This window comes from Erythranthe guttata, chromosome 11 (genome assembly GCF_056151865.1).
Source record: "Erythranthe guttata isolate IM_541 chromosome 11, IM_541, whole genome shotgun sequence".
In the NCBI taxonomy this organism is placed as follows: domain Eukaryota; kingdom Viridiplantae; phylum Streptophyta; class Magnoliopsida; order Lamiales; family Phrymaceae; genus Erythranthe; species Erythranthe guttata.
Genome location: NC_142543.1, coordinates 15724176 through 15743529, shown reverse-complemented (window position 1 = coordinate 15743529; position 19354 = coordinate 15724176). Strand labels below are relative to the sequence as shown.

The 19354-nt window shown below is 35.6% G+C and overlaps 1 protein-coding gene across 1 annotated transcript; it reads left to right on the top strand.

The window, feature by feature from the left end:
- Positions 1 to 16058: 16058 nt before the first annotated feature.
- On the top strand, positions 16059 to 18193 carry LOC105953385 (benzyl alcohol O-benzoyltransferase). Its single transcript, XM_012977044.2, has 2 exons — positions 16059 to 16608; positions 17135 to 18193. The coding sequence occupies exons 1-2, from the start codon at positions 16177 to 16179 to the stop codon at positions 18077 to 18079; spliced, it is 1377 nt and encodes a 458-aa protein (XP_012832498.1). The 5' UTR covers positions 16059 to 16176; the 3' UTR covers positions 18080 to 18193.
- The last annotated feature ends 1161 nt before the right edge of the window (positions 18194 to 19354 follow it).

Below are 19354 nucleotides of genomic sequence, written 5' to 3'. Positions count from 1 at the left end.
AAATGTAATTATAGTATGAAATGATTTATAAATTAATAGAGGAAATTAATTTTATAGAACACCTCACTGGAGATGACCTTTTTTCTATAGATCTCGAGTCTCTAATTGTGTTTCTAAAATGACATTTAGAGATTTAATTTACTTACTCTATTGAAGATGCCCTTAGTACCATAATTTACTACCTCGGGTCTACTAGCAACATCAATCATCAATTATGATCTGTAATGTTTTTTTTTTTTTTGAAAATTCCACTTTTCAAATGTTTAGGAGTTTTTGGCTAAACTTATTAGAAGTTAAAAACAGCTCATAAGATGTTTAAGAGCTTATAAGCTCTTCCAAAGTACTTGGTATTTTTTTTAAAAAATATCCTATTTTTTTTAAATAAGCTGTCTGAGAGCAAATAATTTTTTTTTATAAATTACCTCTACTCCACCTTTTTATTTAAGCTCTTATAATAAGTGAAATAGCTTATAATATCATTATTCAAATACTTTGAAAACTAATTCTAAAAAGAAGATGTAACAATTTACCAGCTCATAAGACATCTTACCTAACATCAGAGCTTATCAACTATTTAAAATAAGTTTAACAAAATGGGATACCAATTAATCGTTTTACTCAAAAAAAGAAAAAAAAAGAAAAAAAAGTGATAATCGTATACTTACAAATGACACGTAAAATAGACGACTATCACACAGTAGTTGAATTTCACAAACTATAAATCACCGTTGACCGAGTTCACCATATATATTCACAAAATATTCATTAATTGGCTACCAACTTTTGTTTGTTTTTCAAGTTTTTGCTTAAAATGCATGTTTATTATATTTCGGTCAATGAGAGAGGTTCAAGAGGTACCTTCCATGGAAACTCTATTATGTTTTCTATTATGCTTCGGTTAGGTCCGGCTCAATTGCCAGTCCTATACATGTCTTATATTATTTATCTTTTTGAAGATTTGTTTTTCCCAAATTATTTATCACTTTGCAATTCGAATGAAATATTAGTGGCATTATTTTTAATTTTACCATGTATCACTCTTAATTAATTAACTGAAAAAAAAATTAATCACAAGGATATTTTAGTAATTTTCTTTATTTTTTGCTATAATCAATGCACATTTAATGATTTTCTTAATATGTGCACAATTCCTGCAAGAGTTCTGAGGTTGGAGCAAGTGGTTCTGTGTCAATTGACCCAAGTTCAAGTCCCATTGCCAACGGTCGCTAGGTTGAACTGGTCGCAATGATTAGCCTAATGCAGTTTACATCTTCCGTATGATTTGCATGGTATTCTATAAATTAGTTTAATTGAAAATTGATTTTTATATTGAAATTAAAAATCCAACATAACTGAAATTAATGAACAATAAATTCATAACAGACACCTAGCTAATGTCTATTAGAAATATGATTAGAGACAAGAGGATCACAAATTTCCTACTTTGTTGTTCCACCAGTAATAAATTCATAATATATATTTTTTCTTAATTTAAAATTGGCCTTATAATATGCTGGCACACGCATTCAAACCCCCATCTCTCACCAAACACTAGTATGAGAGAGGCTCCTGATATTAATAAGCTAAAGCTTAGTTGATATGTGATACATATTCGTAACATATTTAGTTTGATAAAATCTCTAACTAAAACATATCATGGGTAAATTAGAAACACCTCCTTGAGGTATGGTCAATTTACAAAAAATCCCTCTTGTTTGGATAATTACATCTATTCCTATTAACTATGTTTTTTTTCTTACACATCCACTGTTATGGTGTCAAATTCAACATAATCATCTAGATTTCGTGGAATGTGTTCTAGTTTGTACTCGTTTTGTGTAAAAATACAGTTTCTGATGCACTACAATCTGATATATACAAGCCAAAAAACACATATTATGATCATCTTGCTTCAAAATGTAGAGTTCGAATGTGATAAAACGGGTACAAAAGTGATAGTATTCCATATAATCTCGAAGATTCCACTAAATTTGAGGAGTTGATGGGGTGGTTGTAATTATCCAAACAAGAGGGGTTTTTTTGTAATTTGACCATACCTCAGGGATGGTTGTTGAAAGAATTTATGGTCCCGAATTCGTTTAATACAGAGGTGTTATCTTAAGTGTTATGACACTTGAACAAACATGCAGCGGAAATATAAAGATAAAAGAACAATACTCAGAATTAAAAAATGTTCACAAGTAAAGACTTGTGAACTTGCCCTTTACAGGACGAAAAATATATTAAAATCAGTATTCCAAGAATACAAACAGAAGAGGTGCGAAAACTTCTTCCTTATGAATGAATCTTTTTCAAGATCATTCTTACAATCAAATCTAGATACAAAAAGAAAAATATTAAAAATTCTAGATTTCAAAGATGTACTCGTGAGGAGTACGTAAAGAACTTATGAATGAATCACTATCTTGATCATTCTTACAACCAAGTCTAGAAACATATATACTAAACAATCTAGACTACAAAGAATGTACTTATGAGAAGTACGTAAAGAATGTACTCATAAGGAGTACGTAAAGATTGTACTCATGAAGAGTACGTAAAGAATGTACTCACGAAGAGTACAAACAACCGATTCTAAAACCTAACTAAAACACTCGTGTATTCTCTTCAGCCCTTGGTTTTTATTTCGTAGAATCGATCAAATTCATTGAGTATTGAAATCGGTATTTATAGACATTTCAAGCTTCCACTCCTCAGCCCATGATCTGCAAGAAAACCAACCACAAGAGCACTCAAGAAAATGGGTTAGTGGGTTAGTTAGGAAGTTAGAATAAAATCCACAATTAAATCCACTAAGCACTACTTAGCCCACTAAGCACTATACTTAACCCACTAAGCACTATACTTAACCCACTAAGCACTACTTATTCCATAACTAAAATTTAGTTTAAAAAATAAGAAAGTTAAAAACACAATGTGGAAATAATCCACGCTCACGTGTTTCAAACTCCCCCTTTTTAACTTTCTGATCAAAACTAAATTTTAGCTTAACTCCCCCTGAGTCATTGCTTGAACTCCCCCTGAATATGATAACCAATATAGCAAATAACAATAATAGTGCAATCCTAGCATAAAAGATCAGAGGGAAAATAACAAACTGAACTAAAACAAATATTGTTCATAAAAATAACTTTAGAGCAGAATATCCAAAGTGTCCTCAGTATCTGCTGCTGCTGCTTTCCTCTGCTCCTTCAGCTTCACCCTCATTCTTTTCTTCTTCTTCATTAACTCCATGTTCTCTGCCTCTGGCATCCAAATGATGAGAAGTCCCTGTTTCAACTTCATGACTAGCTTTTTCTCCCCCTTTTTGATCAGAAAGAGTTTTTCGGAGCATTTCCACCATGGACTGGTGATAGGTAATCTGAGCTAGAGAGTGAGTAAGCTGTTGTAACAAGAGATCTCTAGGAACAGAAACAAGATTGTCAGGGGTGTTGTCAATATGAGGAGCAACACCTTCAGTACCAAGATTATTTTGACCTGATTCAGTTGAGAGGAAATTATCTCCATTCCAGGGAAAATCTTGGACATGAGGATCTTTGAGAAAATTTTGAAAAACAATTATCATGCCAAGTGTGAGAAAGCAGAATGGAGTAGATGAGAGAAGGATTTAAAACGATTGCCAAAAAGAGTTTTACAAACTTCAGTAAAATCACCATAATTATCCTCATCAATCACAGTAGGAGTTTGTAAATGAGAGTTGATAATTTTGGGAGAAAAGGAGAAAATGGAATTTCGCACAAAAACTTTGCCAAAGTTTGGAGATTTTTTCTTAAAAAAAATTTGTAAATTGGCACAAAAACTAGACTAAGGATTTTTCTTTGATCAAGAAAATCAGTAATCCTATGTCTATGAAACTCATCCTTGAAAAATTTTCTTCTCCTCAATGAATTGGCAATTCATGATTTGAGGACTCAAATTTGAATCAGATTCAAAATAAAAGGTTGTACTGAAAGCATTGTTTACCTCAAAAGGAGTTGACCGATCCTTCCCATCCAAGTTCAGCTCTTCTTCCTCAGAAGATTCCTCTTCTTCAGAGTCTTCAAGTTCATCCGGGATGTATGCTGGCTCAGGTGATGCAACAGGTGGGGCAGCATCTTCCTGCATCTGAGAGGATTCCTCAGAAGAGTCATTGTCTGACTCTGGGGCAGCATCTTCCCAGCTATCATCACTTTTCTCTTCTTCATCAGCCTGAGGAGGTGATGTATCGACTTGAACAGCTGCTTCTGCAAGAGTTTCCAGAGGGTCTGCATATGGTGCTGAGGGTGTTTCTTCAGTGGTAGTGAAATCCTGAGCATCAACAGAGGGAATGTCAACATGCTCGGCAGAGGACATCCCTGAAAAATCAGGCATTTCTTCTGCCTGGTAGGGAAGAGCATCCTCAGCAGCACTCTGTGAAACATTGGCTGAGTCAGTGGGTGCAGCAGCATCTTCAGGAACATGTGCAGCAACATCTTCGGAAATCGGATGTTGAGAAGAGTTATGCTGAAGTGTCTCCCCCTGAGTTGATACTCGTGAAGTCGAGTCTTTGGAGAATGACTCAGTGGATCTTGAGGAGAGAACTTGGGCTTCTGATTCTGCAAAGATAGGATCTCCTTCTTCATCATCCGTTTCTTCATCAACCAAGTGAAGGCCTCTTGGTGGATTTGGCCTAACTGGAGTACGACCGCCTCTGCCGCCTCTTCTTCCACCTCTGCCGCCTCTGCTGGGAGAATTTCCTCTCCTTCGACGTTGTGACCCAGTTGCATTCAGATCTGGAAATGGATTCATGCGCTTGGACCGGCGAGTAGGAAACCTTTCTGCAGTGGAAGAGGGACCCACGTTCTGGAAGTTGTCTGTGTCAATCGGATTCAGCTCGTCTCCGGGCTCAATAAAGCTAATCGGCATAGCTTCAAGGTTGACAGGATGAACGATGATGACTAGATTAGGATCTGCTGGTTCAGGTGCTGCAGCATCTTTGTGGACATCACCAACAGCTGGAAGAGGATTTCTAGGAGGAGATGCCATGATACAGTAGATACAAAATTGCTTCTTGTGCTTTTGATTTTTGAGTGTGAATTTTCGAAAAAGAAGCACGAAATTTATAAGCCCTAATTTGCAGAAAAACAATTGAAGTGGAGAAGGTGAAGAAGTGCTGTGCGTTTTTCTTGGAGAAAGTGTGATTAAGGAGAATATAGGTTTATGTGGCAGTTTAAAACAAAACGTGACACATGGCACAATAAGGAGTGGACTTAGTGGGAAATAAAAGACTAACCCATGTACCCCATGACCCATATAAATAGTGATAATTCAATAAAATAATAATAATAATAGTAGCACTCACGAAATTTTAACAAAAATAAGAAACACATTTATTAATGATTAATAGTGTGAGAAAAAAAATTGGCTAACACGCATAGATTTTATCATATATATATCTAAATTCTATATATATATATTTTTTATTTATTTATTTTTTTTTTTTTTTTTTTTTGTAAAACTCTTATTTTCAAGTCAAACAATTCACATGGAACATGATCAAGTGTTCAGTTTGAAGGTTCCTCAGTTACTAAGATATGACTATCAAAATAGAGGAGTTTGACTTATGTGAGTGGAATTATTTCCCAAATGTTTACATGAAGCATGATCACGTTTCAAGGTGAAAGACTTCCAGTTACTTATTTAGAAAAATAATTCATCAGAGTGAAGTCATTATTTAAAGAAGCTAAGCTTCAGTAAATTATGTTGCAGCTTAAGATATTTGATGAGGTGCTGCAACATATTTCAGGACATGTTTATTGAGTACACATCCCGAGAGATTTTCTGAGTTTAGAAAACCTCTCATAATCTAATGCCTTTGTAAAGATGTCAGCCAACTGATCTTCTGTAGGAATGTACTTTAAGCACACTATATTTTTCTCAACTATATCACGAATAAAATGATGTTTAATATCTATGTGTTTAGTTCGTGAGTGTTGAACAGGATTTTTTGAAATATCAATAGCACTTGAATTATCACAATATATGGTCAAGGTGTCACTGGTTAACCCATAATCCCCCAACATTTGTTTCATCCAAATTAGTTGACCACAACATCCTCCAGCAGCTACATATTCTGATTCAGCTGTTGAAAGTGATACACAATTTTGTTTTCTACTAAACCAAGAAACCAAATTATTCCCCAAAAAGAAACATGCACCTGATGTGCTTTTTCTGTCACTAATATCCCCAGCCCAATCAGAATCACTAAAACCTATCAAATTTGTATTAGTGTCTTTGAAAAACTGAATCCCTAAGTCTACTGTACCTGCAACATACCTAATAATCCTCTTCACAGCTTTAAGATGAGTGACTTTGGGATTAGCTTGATACCTGGCACACACAAAAACACTAAACATAATGTCAGGCCTGCTTGCTGTTAGATACAGAAGGCTTCCAATCATGCTTCTGTAGAGAGTGCTGTCGACATCTTCTGCAACATCATCCTTAGACAGTTTTTGGCTGGAACCCATTGGAGTTTTCATGTGCTTGGCTGATTCCAACTCAAACCTTTTGACCAGATTGAGAGCATACTTCTTTTGATTCACAAAGATTCCTTCACCTGTCTGTTTGATTTGGAGTCCTAAGAAGTAATTTAACTCCCCTACCATGCTCATTTCAAAAGTGTGAGACATAGAATCTACAAAAGACTGCAAAAGGTTAGCACAAGTAGAGCCAAAAACAATGTCATCAACATATATCTGAACAATGATGATATGATTATTAGTTCTTCTAACGAACAAGGTTCTGTCTGCCTCCCCTCTATTGAACTGTATTTCAAGTAAGAAGTCAGTGAGTCTTTGATACCAGGCTCTAGGAGCTTGTTTAAGACCATACAGTGCCTTCTTAAGCTTGAAAACATGATTAGGTTTGGCAGAATCTTCAAAACCTTTTGGCTGTTCTACATATGCTTCTTCATTTAAAACCCCATTCAGAAATGCACTTTTGATATCCATCTGATACAGTTTGATTTTAAGAAAGCAGGCTATAGCAAGAAGTAATCTAATAGATTCAATTCTAGCTACTGGAGCAAAAGTCTCATCAAAGTCTATACCCTCAATTTGAGTGTATCCTTGTGCTACTAGCCTAACCTTATTTCTAACAACAGTACCTTTTTCATCAGTTTTGTTTTTGAAGATCCACTTAGTTCCTATCACATTTACATGGCTTGGTCTGGGAACTAAGTACCAAACATCATTCCTGATGAATTGATTCAACTCTTCATGCATTGCATTGACCTAGAATTCATCCTTCAGAGCTTCTGCAATATTCCTTGGTTCCACTGAAGACACAAAACAAGTGATTCCAGTTAGTGCACATTCAGAAGATAGATTTGCAAATCTTACCATATCTCTGTAATCCACTCTCTCTTTTCTTCTGGTTCTTATTCCATCAAAGATATCTCCCACAACTTGAGTAGAAGGGTGATTTTTCTGGATTCAACTTGATGGTTCCTTTCTGCAGACATCATGAGTTGTCAGCAATTCAGCTTCTATGCTCTCTGTAGGATGTATTGAGTCAGATGTTGTAACACTTGGCTCAACATCCTCTTCTCTTGAAACTGGACTGTTTATATCTGGAGCATCTGTGCCACTAGTGTCTCCTCTGGTTGTTTCTCCTTCAGCAATCAGGTCATCAACTTCATCTTCAGCTGTTTTACTGCGGAGATCAGCAAAATCATCAAATACCACATTTACAGATTCAATAATGGTTCGAGTTCTTAAGTTATATACTCTATAAGCATCACTGTTATTAGAGTATCCCATAAATAAACTCAAATCACTTTTGGAATCAAATTTAGCTAGATGATCTCTATCGTTTAGGACATAGCAAACACATCCAAACACATGCATGTATTCTAGACCAGATTTTTCTCTTAAAAAATACACCAAAGTATATCTTGAAAAATCATCAACACACACAAATACATATTTTTCACCACCTAGGCTTTCTGCCTCTATAGGACCCATAAGATCCATATGTGCAAGTTCAAAACAAATGGTGGTACCAACGGGTTGTAACACTTTGTGTGGTACTGCAGTTTGCTTTCCCTTCTGACACATTCCGCATATAGAAATGTCCTTGATCTTGAGATCTGGAATTCCTCTTATGGCATTGTATTTGTTGAGCAGCTTCAGATTTTTGAAGTTTGTGTGTCCTAGTTTCAGGTGCCACAGCTCTACTTCACTTACTCTTGAGCTCTTGCATGAGATGGTGTCACCTGTTTCATAACAATTATCCATTGACCTAGACCCTGTCAGTACACAATGATTTCTATTATCAAACACACAACACCAGTATTTATCAAATTTAACACGTAGATCATCATCACACAATTGACTAATACTGATCAGATTTGACCCCAATCCTTCAACATGTAAGACATTTGAAAGTTTTGGAAGGCCCTCAATACTGAGTGTTCCACGTCCAACCACTTTGCCTTTAGCTCCTTCTCCATAGGTTACACGTCCTCCATTGAGTGTATAGTAGTTTGATAGAAATTCTTTAGTTCCAGTCATGTGCCTAGAGCATCCACTATCAAAGTACCATGAACCTGAAATGTTAGTATATAAAGAAGTGTATACTGCTCTGCACATAAGTTTACCTTTGGGAGTCCATATTCTACACTCCTTTTTGGTAAATTCTACCTTTTTCTTGGAGGTGTTCCTTGGAGTGTTGTGACTCATCCTGTACAACATTTTGTCACTACTTAGTTTCTCACACAATGGACGGGTATGTCCTGGTGAGAAACAGTCATGACAAATGTATCCCCTTATTCTGGACTCTGAAGTGGTGACTGTGGAATTTCTGCATTCTTTTCCATTTGAACCCTTCTCTTTTACAAAGACAATCTCCTTCTTCTTTACTGGCTTGTGTTTCTTCACTTGGTTTTTGAACCCTAGACCTTCATTTTTGTTGTACTTCTCCAGTGACACAATCTCTTTGAGTTTAGTTGTGTCGGTATTCATCCTCTTGATTGCTAGAGTCGCTTCTTTGAGTTCATCTTTCACCTTTGCCAGTTCAAGATCCTTCTTGGTGATACCAACCTCCAAATGTGTGATTGTTTCTTTAAGAGAAGAATTTTCCTTGTTGGCTGCATCTAGAGCTTGAGTCTTCTTCTCCAAGTTGCTGATCAGCTTCTTACACATTTCTTCCTCATCACTAACTGCTTCATTACTGGATTCTGCTGCATTCAGAGAAATAGAGTTTAAACAAGTATAATGATCAGTATTTAACTCAGAAATTTCAGTTACTGAAAGTGTTTCAGAAAGTGTTTCAGAAAGTGTTTCAGAAAGTGTTGCAGCATCCAGAGAGACTCCTTGTGATTCTGTTTCAGAGGCACTTCCAGTGAGATATCTGACAGAAAGAGCTTGTTTAGAGGATTGCTGTTCCTCTGTCTGTTCAGGTTGTTCTTCCTCCTCATCACTGACAGCACAAATCAAACTCATTCCTCTTCTTCTCAAGGTATTTGCACATTCATTAGCATAATGTCCAAATCCTGAACAGGCCCTGCATTTAATATGATCCAAGTTAGGTGGTTCAGAATTTAAACGAATAAATGAAGAATTTTTAAAATTGTTTTGAGAAGGTGTTTGAGGAAATGTTCTCTGTGGAATAGATCTGTTCCGGGGCTGAGTTTGTCGATTTTGCGAAGAGCCATCTGGAAATAATTGTCTGGGCTTGATTCCACTCCGCCTGTATGCCCTATTGAATTTCTGAATTTGGAATGCAACATTGTTGAGACATTCCTCTGCATCATCATCATATTCCGGAACAACATCTTCCTTCTCCAACTCTGCCTGGAGTGCATTTGAGATAGCCTTTCCTTTCTCCTTTCTTTGATCTTCAAAGTTCATCTCTCTAGACTTTAGACTACCAATTAGTTCGTCCAGCCGTAGAGATGATGTATCTTTGGCCTCTTCAATAGCAGTAACCGTCATGCTGAACCTTTCTGGAAGAGTTCTTAATACTTTGTTCACCAGTGTCTCATTGCTCAAAGGACCACCTAAAGATTGAAATTCATTAGCTAAATCAATCAATTTCTCATTGTACTGAGAAATTGTTTCAGTTTCTTCCATTCTCAGTCTCTCAAATTTGGAGGAGAGTAATCTGAGCTTAGTTCTTCTGACACTGTCTGATCCTTCACAATGTAGCTGAAGAACTTCCCAAGCATCTTTCGCAGAAGTGCACACTGAAATCAATTTAAACATGGTTAAATCCACTGAATTAAAAATCGCATTTAATGCCTTTGAGTTTTGGTTAGCATTTGATAGATCGTCTGGTGTCCACCGTAATTCTGGTGTTGGAAACACATCCCCATCCGCATCTGTGATAGTTGGTGGCTTCCATCCAGTGAGAATAGATCTCCAGGCTCTCTCATCAATGGCTTTGATGTACGCCCTCATCTTGACTTTCCAGTAGGTGTAGTTTGTGCCATCAAGTACAGGAGGTCGCATAGAAGCAGTCATCTGAGTATCCATCACGAATTCGTTTCTGTAAAGAAAATAGGAACAAACACTTAGTATACGTCAAGTGTTGGCTCTTGATGCCAATTGAAAGAATTTATGGTCCCGAATTCGTTTAATACAGAGGTGTTATCTTAAGTGTTATGACACTTGAACAAACATGCAGCGGAAATATAAAGATAAAAGAACAATACTCAGAATTAAAAAATGTTCACAAGTAAAGACTTGTGAACTTGCCCTTTACAGGACGAAAAATATATTAAAATCAGTATTCCAAGAATACAAACAGAAGAGGTGCGAAAACTTCTTCCTTATGAACGAATCTTTTTCAAGATCATTCTTACAATCAAATCTAGATACAAAAAGAAAAATATTAAAAATTCTAGATTTCAAAGATGTACTCGTGAGGAGTACGTAAAGAACTTATGAATGAATCACTATCTTGATCATTCTTACAACCAAGTCTAGAAACATATATACTAAACAATCTAGACTACAAAGAATGTACTTATGAGAAGTACGTAAAGAATGTACTCATAAGGAGTACGTAAAGATTGTACTCATGAAGAGTACGTAAAGAATGTACTCACGAAGAGTACAAACAACCGATTCTAAAACCTAACTAAAACACTCGTGTATTCTCTTCAGCCCTTGGTTTTTATTTCGTAGAATCGATCAAATTCATTGAGTATTGAAATCGGTATTTATAGACATTTCAAGCTTCCACTCCTCAGCCCATGATCTGCAAGAAAACCAACCACAAGAGCACTCAAGAAAATGGGTTAGTGGGTTAGTTAGGAAGTTAGAATAAAATCCACAATTAAATCCACTAAGCACTACTTAGCCCACTAAGCACTATACTTAACCCACTAAGCACTATACTTAACCCACTAAGCACTACTTATTCCATAACTAAAATTTAGTTTAAAAAATAAAAAAGTTAAAAACACAATGTGGAAATAATCCACGCTCACGTGTTTCAGTTGTAATTTACCCAACATATCACAAAGTCGTTTATACAATCACCAAATGTGAAAAATACTTGGTATTTTCCAAGCAATTATTGATAACTTTTTACATATAGTCACATTACCATTAAATACTCCTAACTAATGTAGCTAACTTTTCTTGGTCTTTTGTTTTTTAAATATACTTGTAAATTTCATGGTCATACTCATGACCTTGGAGTCAATTGAATTTTTGCTGCACAATTCATATTGTCCGTGGTTATATATATTGACGAATGAAGTTATTTGGACTTTTAATATGTTATTACAGTTAAATCTCTAAAAATTAATACAGTCGATTAACAAAATTCTATTAATTTAGTAAAATCGTAAATTACAGAACTAATAATTTAATATGTTTTCAGCGAGTCTGGACCGAGAGAAATTATTAATTAAGCCAATTAATAAAAAATATTTAATATGTACACGTGAAGATGTGATTCAACAACGTACAGTGGCTAAATACTTCTACCTATTTCTCAGCCAATTAATAAAAATTGAAGGAAAATTGCAGCTGAGTTAGGACTTGTGAAATGGAAATGACGAAAAAGCCCTTCAAAATTACATGCGCAACACACGTGTGTCCAATCTCGGGTTTTTTGGCTTGAAAATGAGAAACCAAAGGGTAATATGCACAACTTATTGATTTCATGTGAGATTGGGGTTCTTTTTTTTTTTTTTTTTTTTTTCGAGGTGGTAATCAGCATAAACGAGCAAAGTTTAGGTGATTTAATACTATAATTACCCTTTAAATTATGACGAATCTTACAATTAGAGCAAGCTTCGTTTAACCTTCAAATTTTGAAAATTGCGGGATTATATTCGAAGTGTTAAATACTTGTAAAAAAACATAATAAAATAAATTTATCTATGTGATCATATCTTTATATTACGAACTCCAGTTGAAATGATTCAATTTGTGTTCCAGAGACAACACAAAAAATCCAGGAGTTTTTATTTAAGATATATTAATTGTATTATAAGAGTAAAATATTATGAAATTTAAGATATATTAAATTATTAATTGTATTATTTGTGTTAATTGGTCTGGTTGGTCTTAACATTAAATTCGTCTTTAGATTGAGGAGTATTTTTTTTTTCTCCATAAAGTATTTTATTAATATAAGAAGGTCGGAGTTTAGGCCAAGACAGGTTGTGACGAGTCTAAATTTTAAATACTTTTTTTAGGGCAGTGAGTATAGATAGACTCGCAACCTATGTAGCACGGACACGGATACGTGGATACCGCGATACGTGGATACAGACACCGCGATACGGCATTTTAAAAAAAGTAGGATACGGACACCGGGGTGGATACGCGTAAATATTAAAAATATAGGGGTATATATGTAAATATTAAAAAATATAGGGGTATAGTTATAAATTTCAAATTATATATATATATATATATATATATATATATATATATATATATATATATATATATATATATATATATATATATATATATATATATATATAACAAAATTATGTGTTTTTGTCTTCTCCCGTGTTAATTAGCAAATAAAATATATAAAAGAGTGAAAGATTCCTAATAAAAGAAAAGTAATTATAGAAAAAAAAGAAAAAAAAAAAAAGAATAAGGAACGTGTAAAGAAGTATCAGCCGTGTCCATATTTTCTTTTTTTTTGCAAAACGGCCCCAACACCCCACCCCAATACTTTATGTAAATTCGGATTTGGCCCGACACTGTGTCCGAGCCGTGTCCTGGCGAGTCCGCGCGAGTCGGGTGTCCGACACTTGGACTCTTCAGGTATTTGAAGAGTCCGTGCATCCTAGCTCGCAACTGACCAACTTTCGCCCCTAAAAAAGAATTTTGAGGAACCAAAAAAAAAAAAAAACCTTAATATTTTGAATATTAATGTTGATGGATTTTAGCTAATTAGCCTATCAATTACGTTATACAATCATCAAATTTAAGAAAATTAAACCAAATAATGTTTTGAGATTAAAGCAAACAGTGGCAGAAAATAAGTTGTTATGAAATGATAATTATTTTAATTTCTCACTTTAAATGTTTTGTTTAAAAGAAAAGGGAAAAAAAGAAAAGAAAAAGGTTTATACATTCATTCCATACAACAATGATAAATAATTATTGAAGCACTGAAAAATAAATCACTGCACAGAAGCAAAAAAGTAAGAAAGTCCTCCAATCCTTGTTTTACAATATGTGTTTCATCAATGATTCATCGTTATAATCATTTCAAAATCCCACCACTTAAGAGTTGGCCATTTTGCCTCAATTCCATCCACACACACACATACACACACACACACACACACACACACACACACACACAAAAGAAAATTATTTTTGGCCATTTTGAAAGCAATAATTCTTTATAAAAATAGTAAAAGTCGAAATAATTGAAAAAAAATAAATAAATAAAATAATTATATTCAAAGTAATTCTTAATGTTAATTACACATATATTCGTTTGGAGCAAAGTAAGCATGTGTCAGTTGATTCAGGTTCGAATCCCCCATGCCAGCAATCGCTAGGTCGAGCTTGTCATACATAGTTAGTATAGTGCGGTGTTTGTCTCTTATATGGTTTAAAGTTATTATACGATAATATAAGTTTACCCAGTGCACGTATACAGGGGCTGCGAGTTCCTTTCTTATAAAACATATATGATATATATAGGTAATATTAACAATACGAATATATTGAAAACTAGTGCAAGTAGTTCACAATAAATAATCATTATAAAATGACTTGAATAAATAAAATAAAAAACCAGTCAATGTGGTCAATACTTATGTGGTCAATTTGGTCGAAGCAGCCAAGAAAGTTACACAAAAAGTATAAATAAATAAACAAAAGAATCAGGAAATAACATGATAACATGTATCCCCACTACCCAGTACCCACCAATTTCATGTCATTTGCCCACTCTATTTCACTTAGTCTGTACAACTATTAAGTCTTTGTTCCCACTAAAAGTTGTTGTTATAATAATAATAATAATAATATTATTATTATTATTATTATTATTATTATTATTATTATTATTATTATTATTATTATTATTATTATTATTATTATTATTATTATTATTATTATTATTATTATTATTATAGCGATAATAAGTGTTAACTAGGGTAATTAAGACTTAAAGAGTGAGAGCATATTTGATTAAGCTTATAAGATGTTAAATAGCTTATAAGATATGAAAAGGTGTCTGGTAATTTTTTTTAAAACTACATATTTAAAAATAAAAATAAAAATTGTTAAGGAACGATAAGATGTTTATAAGATTTCATATAAGCTTTATTTACTCATTTACTAAAACATTAAAAGTATAATATTTCACTCTACTAACTTATAAGCTTTATATCCAAATAATTTAAAATTTAATCTTCAAAATAAGATTTAAGAACTTATCAGCTCCTAAAACATCGTATCAAAAGTTGGAACTTATAAGATATTTTAAACAAATTTAGTCAAACGGACTCTTAAATAGTTTGAGCTCCTTCAACTTAAGGATATATCCAATAACTTTTTTTTTACCTTTATCTTATTTTATTTATTTTTTGTTAAATATTTTTTTTTTTTTCTTCTAACACATAATTCCAGGGGTAGATATAGGAACAAAAGAAAAATGATTTCCGCCAATTTCGGTTGAAGATTGTGCAATTTTGGAACAACTTTTCCTTCTGAATTCCGATTGTTCCTATATCTGATCTTTGAAAAACTGAATTACTATAAGATTCTTATTTTCATTTCAAAAAATTCTACTTTTTTTGAAAAATTACACTGATTCATAATCAGCCATGTTGCACGAATACGGATATGTGGACACGGCGATACACCGATACGGACACGGTGAAATGGCATTTCCAAAAGACTAGAATACATACACGCGGGGATACGCTTAAATATAAAAATATATAAAGGCATATTTATAAATTATTAAAATATAGGGGTACATTTATAAATTGTAAAAAAAATATTATAACTCGCCAAATCGCATAAGAGAACCACTCGCCCTTGCTGCTCGTGTTCTTGGTCGGTGTCGCTGCTATAGTTTTGGACTTTTGGGTGGACTCTATAAAAGGAAAAATGTGTATTACAGAGAAAAGAAAATACATATTTTTTATTAGGGCTTTCTCTTAAAAAATATGAGTCGTATCCCAACTTTTTAAATATTGCGGACACTGTCCGACACTGGTGTCCTACTTTTAGTGAAATCACGGCACGACCTGCGTGTTCGAGCCGTGTCCAGGTGTGTCTGAGTGTCCAAGTATCGGATACACAGACTCTTTAACTTTTAGAAGTGTCCATACAACATATATAACCGGTATTATTATATCTTATATATTTTAGGCGATACTTAAATCCGTAAAATATTTACTGAATTTATAGGCAAATCCATTCAGAATTAACACCCTTTAAACATAATATCACTAGTTTCTTGACAAATAACGACTTTTTTGCCCAAACAAGAATTAGGTAGAAAACAAAAAATAAAAATAAATAAATTACATATATATAATAATTAGTTAGCTAGTACCATATTTTCCTATCATTACCTCTATAAATACCACCAATTTCTCAGACCAAAAAACCACACACTACACAAATATAACTACCAATCCTCCATACTTCTACAAATTAAAATTTCATCCACACAAAAAAAAAAATGGCGGCTCTAACATTCAAAGTAACGAGGCGAAACCCGGAGCTAATCCCTCCGGCGAAGCCGACGCCACACGAATTCAAACCCCTCTCCGACATAGACGATCAAGAGGGCCTCCGTTTCCAAATTCCGGTGATACAATTCTACCGGAATATTCCCTCCATCCAAGCGGACCCCGTCAAGGTCATCCGTGCCGCCATATCCGAGGCCTTGGTTTTCTACTACCCGTTCGCCGGTCGGCTGAGGGAAGTTGCCGACCGGAAGCTGGTGGTGGAGTGCACCGGCGAGGGGGTTATGTTCATCGAGGCGGATGCTGACGTGGCACTGCAGCAGTTCGGCGATGACCTTCAGCCGCCTTTCCCCTGCCTTGATGAGCTGCTTTATGATGTACCTGGTTCATGTGGAGTTGTTAACTGCCCTCTATTGCTTATTCAGGTACATATAATTAATTAGTGTATAATTATTTTATTTTAGGTACATATAATTAATTAAAGGGCCCTTAATTATATAATTATGGTTTATCTTGGAGTAGTAATTGGAGTATTTGCATGGTGAAATTGGAATTGAAAACTATATAACTATGCTAGCATATTTTTGTGAAGTGAAAAAATGGGACAATTATTATGTTACCAACTTACCATATATATAATTATATATCGATTTAATAATTAAATCATCATTAGTAAGAAAAATAATAAATTTAGCTAATTAAATTGATAGCTACACTTGTAGATTGAAACTAAGACAATTTGACTATAGTAGAATTATGAATTTAGGAAAATCATTAGTAAGGAAAGATTATTTGTTAGGAATATATTGATACAGTTGTTATACTTATGCTAATATTAAAATTACATAAGTACTATAATAACATAATAACTAGATTAAAAAAATAAAATAAGATATCCAATGATCAAAACCGTTTTTTATGTTTCAACAACTAAGACCAAGTCGTCTGTAGGTCACGCGCTTGAGATGCGGCGGATTCATCTTCGCCCTCCGCCTCAACCACACAATGAGCGACGCCGCCGGCCTAGTCCAGTTCATGTCCGCCGTCGGCGAAATCGCCCGCGGCGCCAAATCCCCGTTGACCCCCCCGGTCTGGGAGCGACACCTCCTCAACGCACGCGCCCCGCCGCGCGTGACATGCACCCACCGCGAGTACGACGATGTGCCCGACACCAAAGGAACCATCATCCCACTCGACGACATGGTCCACCGCTCCTTCTTCTTCGGCGCCGCGGAGATCTCCGCCCTCCGCGGCCGTCTCTCGCCGCACCTCCGCCGCTGCTCCACATTCGAACTCCTCACCGCCTGCCTCTGGCGGTGCCGCACGATCGCCATCTCCCCTGACCCGAACGAAGAGGTCCGCATGCTCTGCATCGTCAACTCCCGGAGCCGATTCAACCCGCCGCTGCCGAAGGGCTACTACGGCAACGCCTTCGCGTTCCCCGTCGCCGTCGCCGCCGCCGGCGAGCTATCAACCAACCCGTTCGAGTACGCGCTGGAGCTCATAAGGAAGACGAAGTCCGACGTGACGGAGGAGTACATGAGATCATTGGCGGATATGATGGTGATCAGGGGGCGGCCCCACTTCACGGTGGTCCGGAGCTATCTGGTTTCCGACGTGACCCACGCCGGATTCGGAGATGTGGACTTTGGGTGGGGGAAGGCGGCGTACGGAGGTCCGGCGAAGGGCGGCGTAGGAGCCATACCTGGGGTTGCGAGTTTTTACATACCGTTTAAAAATAAGAACGGGGAGAATGGGATAGTTGTTCCGGTCTGCTTGCCGGCGGACGCCATGGAAGTGTTTGTGAAGGAGCTTGAGATGATGGTGAGTAGAGAAGATGATGACAACTCGGTCCCTGCTGGCCGAATCCCAGTCTTCATTACGTCAGCACTCTGAATTATTTATTACGTGGTTGTACGTTTTGCATTATATCTTGTACCTTGTTTGGTAATTATAGTTTGTATATTCACTCTGTTCCAATGTTTCATAATAAATGTTGTTTTTTAAAAATATTTTGTTCAAAATTGGCTGTCACTTTTTGCCCTTAATTTTATCTCAATTATATGTTTTTTCCCCTTTTTGACCATCTAGCGCGAGTTCACTCTTATGGTTCGCGATGCTCAACTCCATTCCATATCATGGGCACGCGTAGCCAATTCTTCAAAATTTCGAGGTTTAATCCCTTGCAAGATGTAGAGAAGCCCCCAATACATCTCTTGGATACACATCTCCATTACCGACACTTTCGATAGCTTATCCTTGCAATTTAGACTTAATGCACGCCAACGGTTGATGTAATCCACAACCGGTTCATCTTTCCACTGTTTCGCATTGGTAAGCTCGATCATACTCACAGTACGACGCGTGCTGTAGAAGAGATTCAAGAATTCATGTTCCATCTCTTCCTAACTGTTGATGGACTCGGGTTCCAAATCGATATACCAATCAAAAACATTTCCCTTGAGTGATCTTACGAATTGTTTCACCAAGAGATCGCCGTTAGTCCCCGCATTGTTGCAAGTTTCGATGAAATGAGTAATATGTTGCTTGGGGTTCCCCTTTCCGTCGAATTGTTGAAGTTTTGGGGGTTTGTTGGTGGTAATACCTACACGCAAGTGCACGTATCGTACAAGTAATAAAGTGGATTTTTAAGTCCAAGTATCGATCCCACAGAGAATATTTAATTATCTAATCCTAGACGCTAAATTCTACCAATTATTATCAAGCTCACCCTACACAGTCGAAAGATGATTAATAAACTAAATTAAACTAAAGCAATTAAAAAGACAAAAGCAAGAAACAAATTAAACACGAAGATTTATCAAAGTAAACAAGCCTAGGATTTTATTCTCCCCCCTATGTGATTATTAATCCCCCAATTCCTTCAATTATGCAAGCAATTAACCCGGATTATTAACATGAGATGCTAAATTAATCATAACCCGCTTCCGCGTGTATTACGATTCTAATACTCTAGATTCAATCACTGTATTCCTACGCAATTAATTCTAGAACACAGCATTAAGCACAAATCTCAATAATGGCTACCTAAGAGATTAACTATATTCCTATGTTAATACCACAAAGGCTCTTCTACCACAGTTCTAATTATTAACCCGATCTTCCGATTCATGCGATTAACAATAACATAAAAGCACATAAGGTGATCAA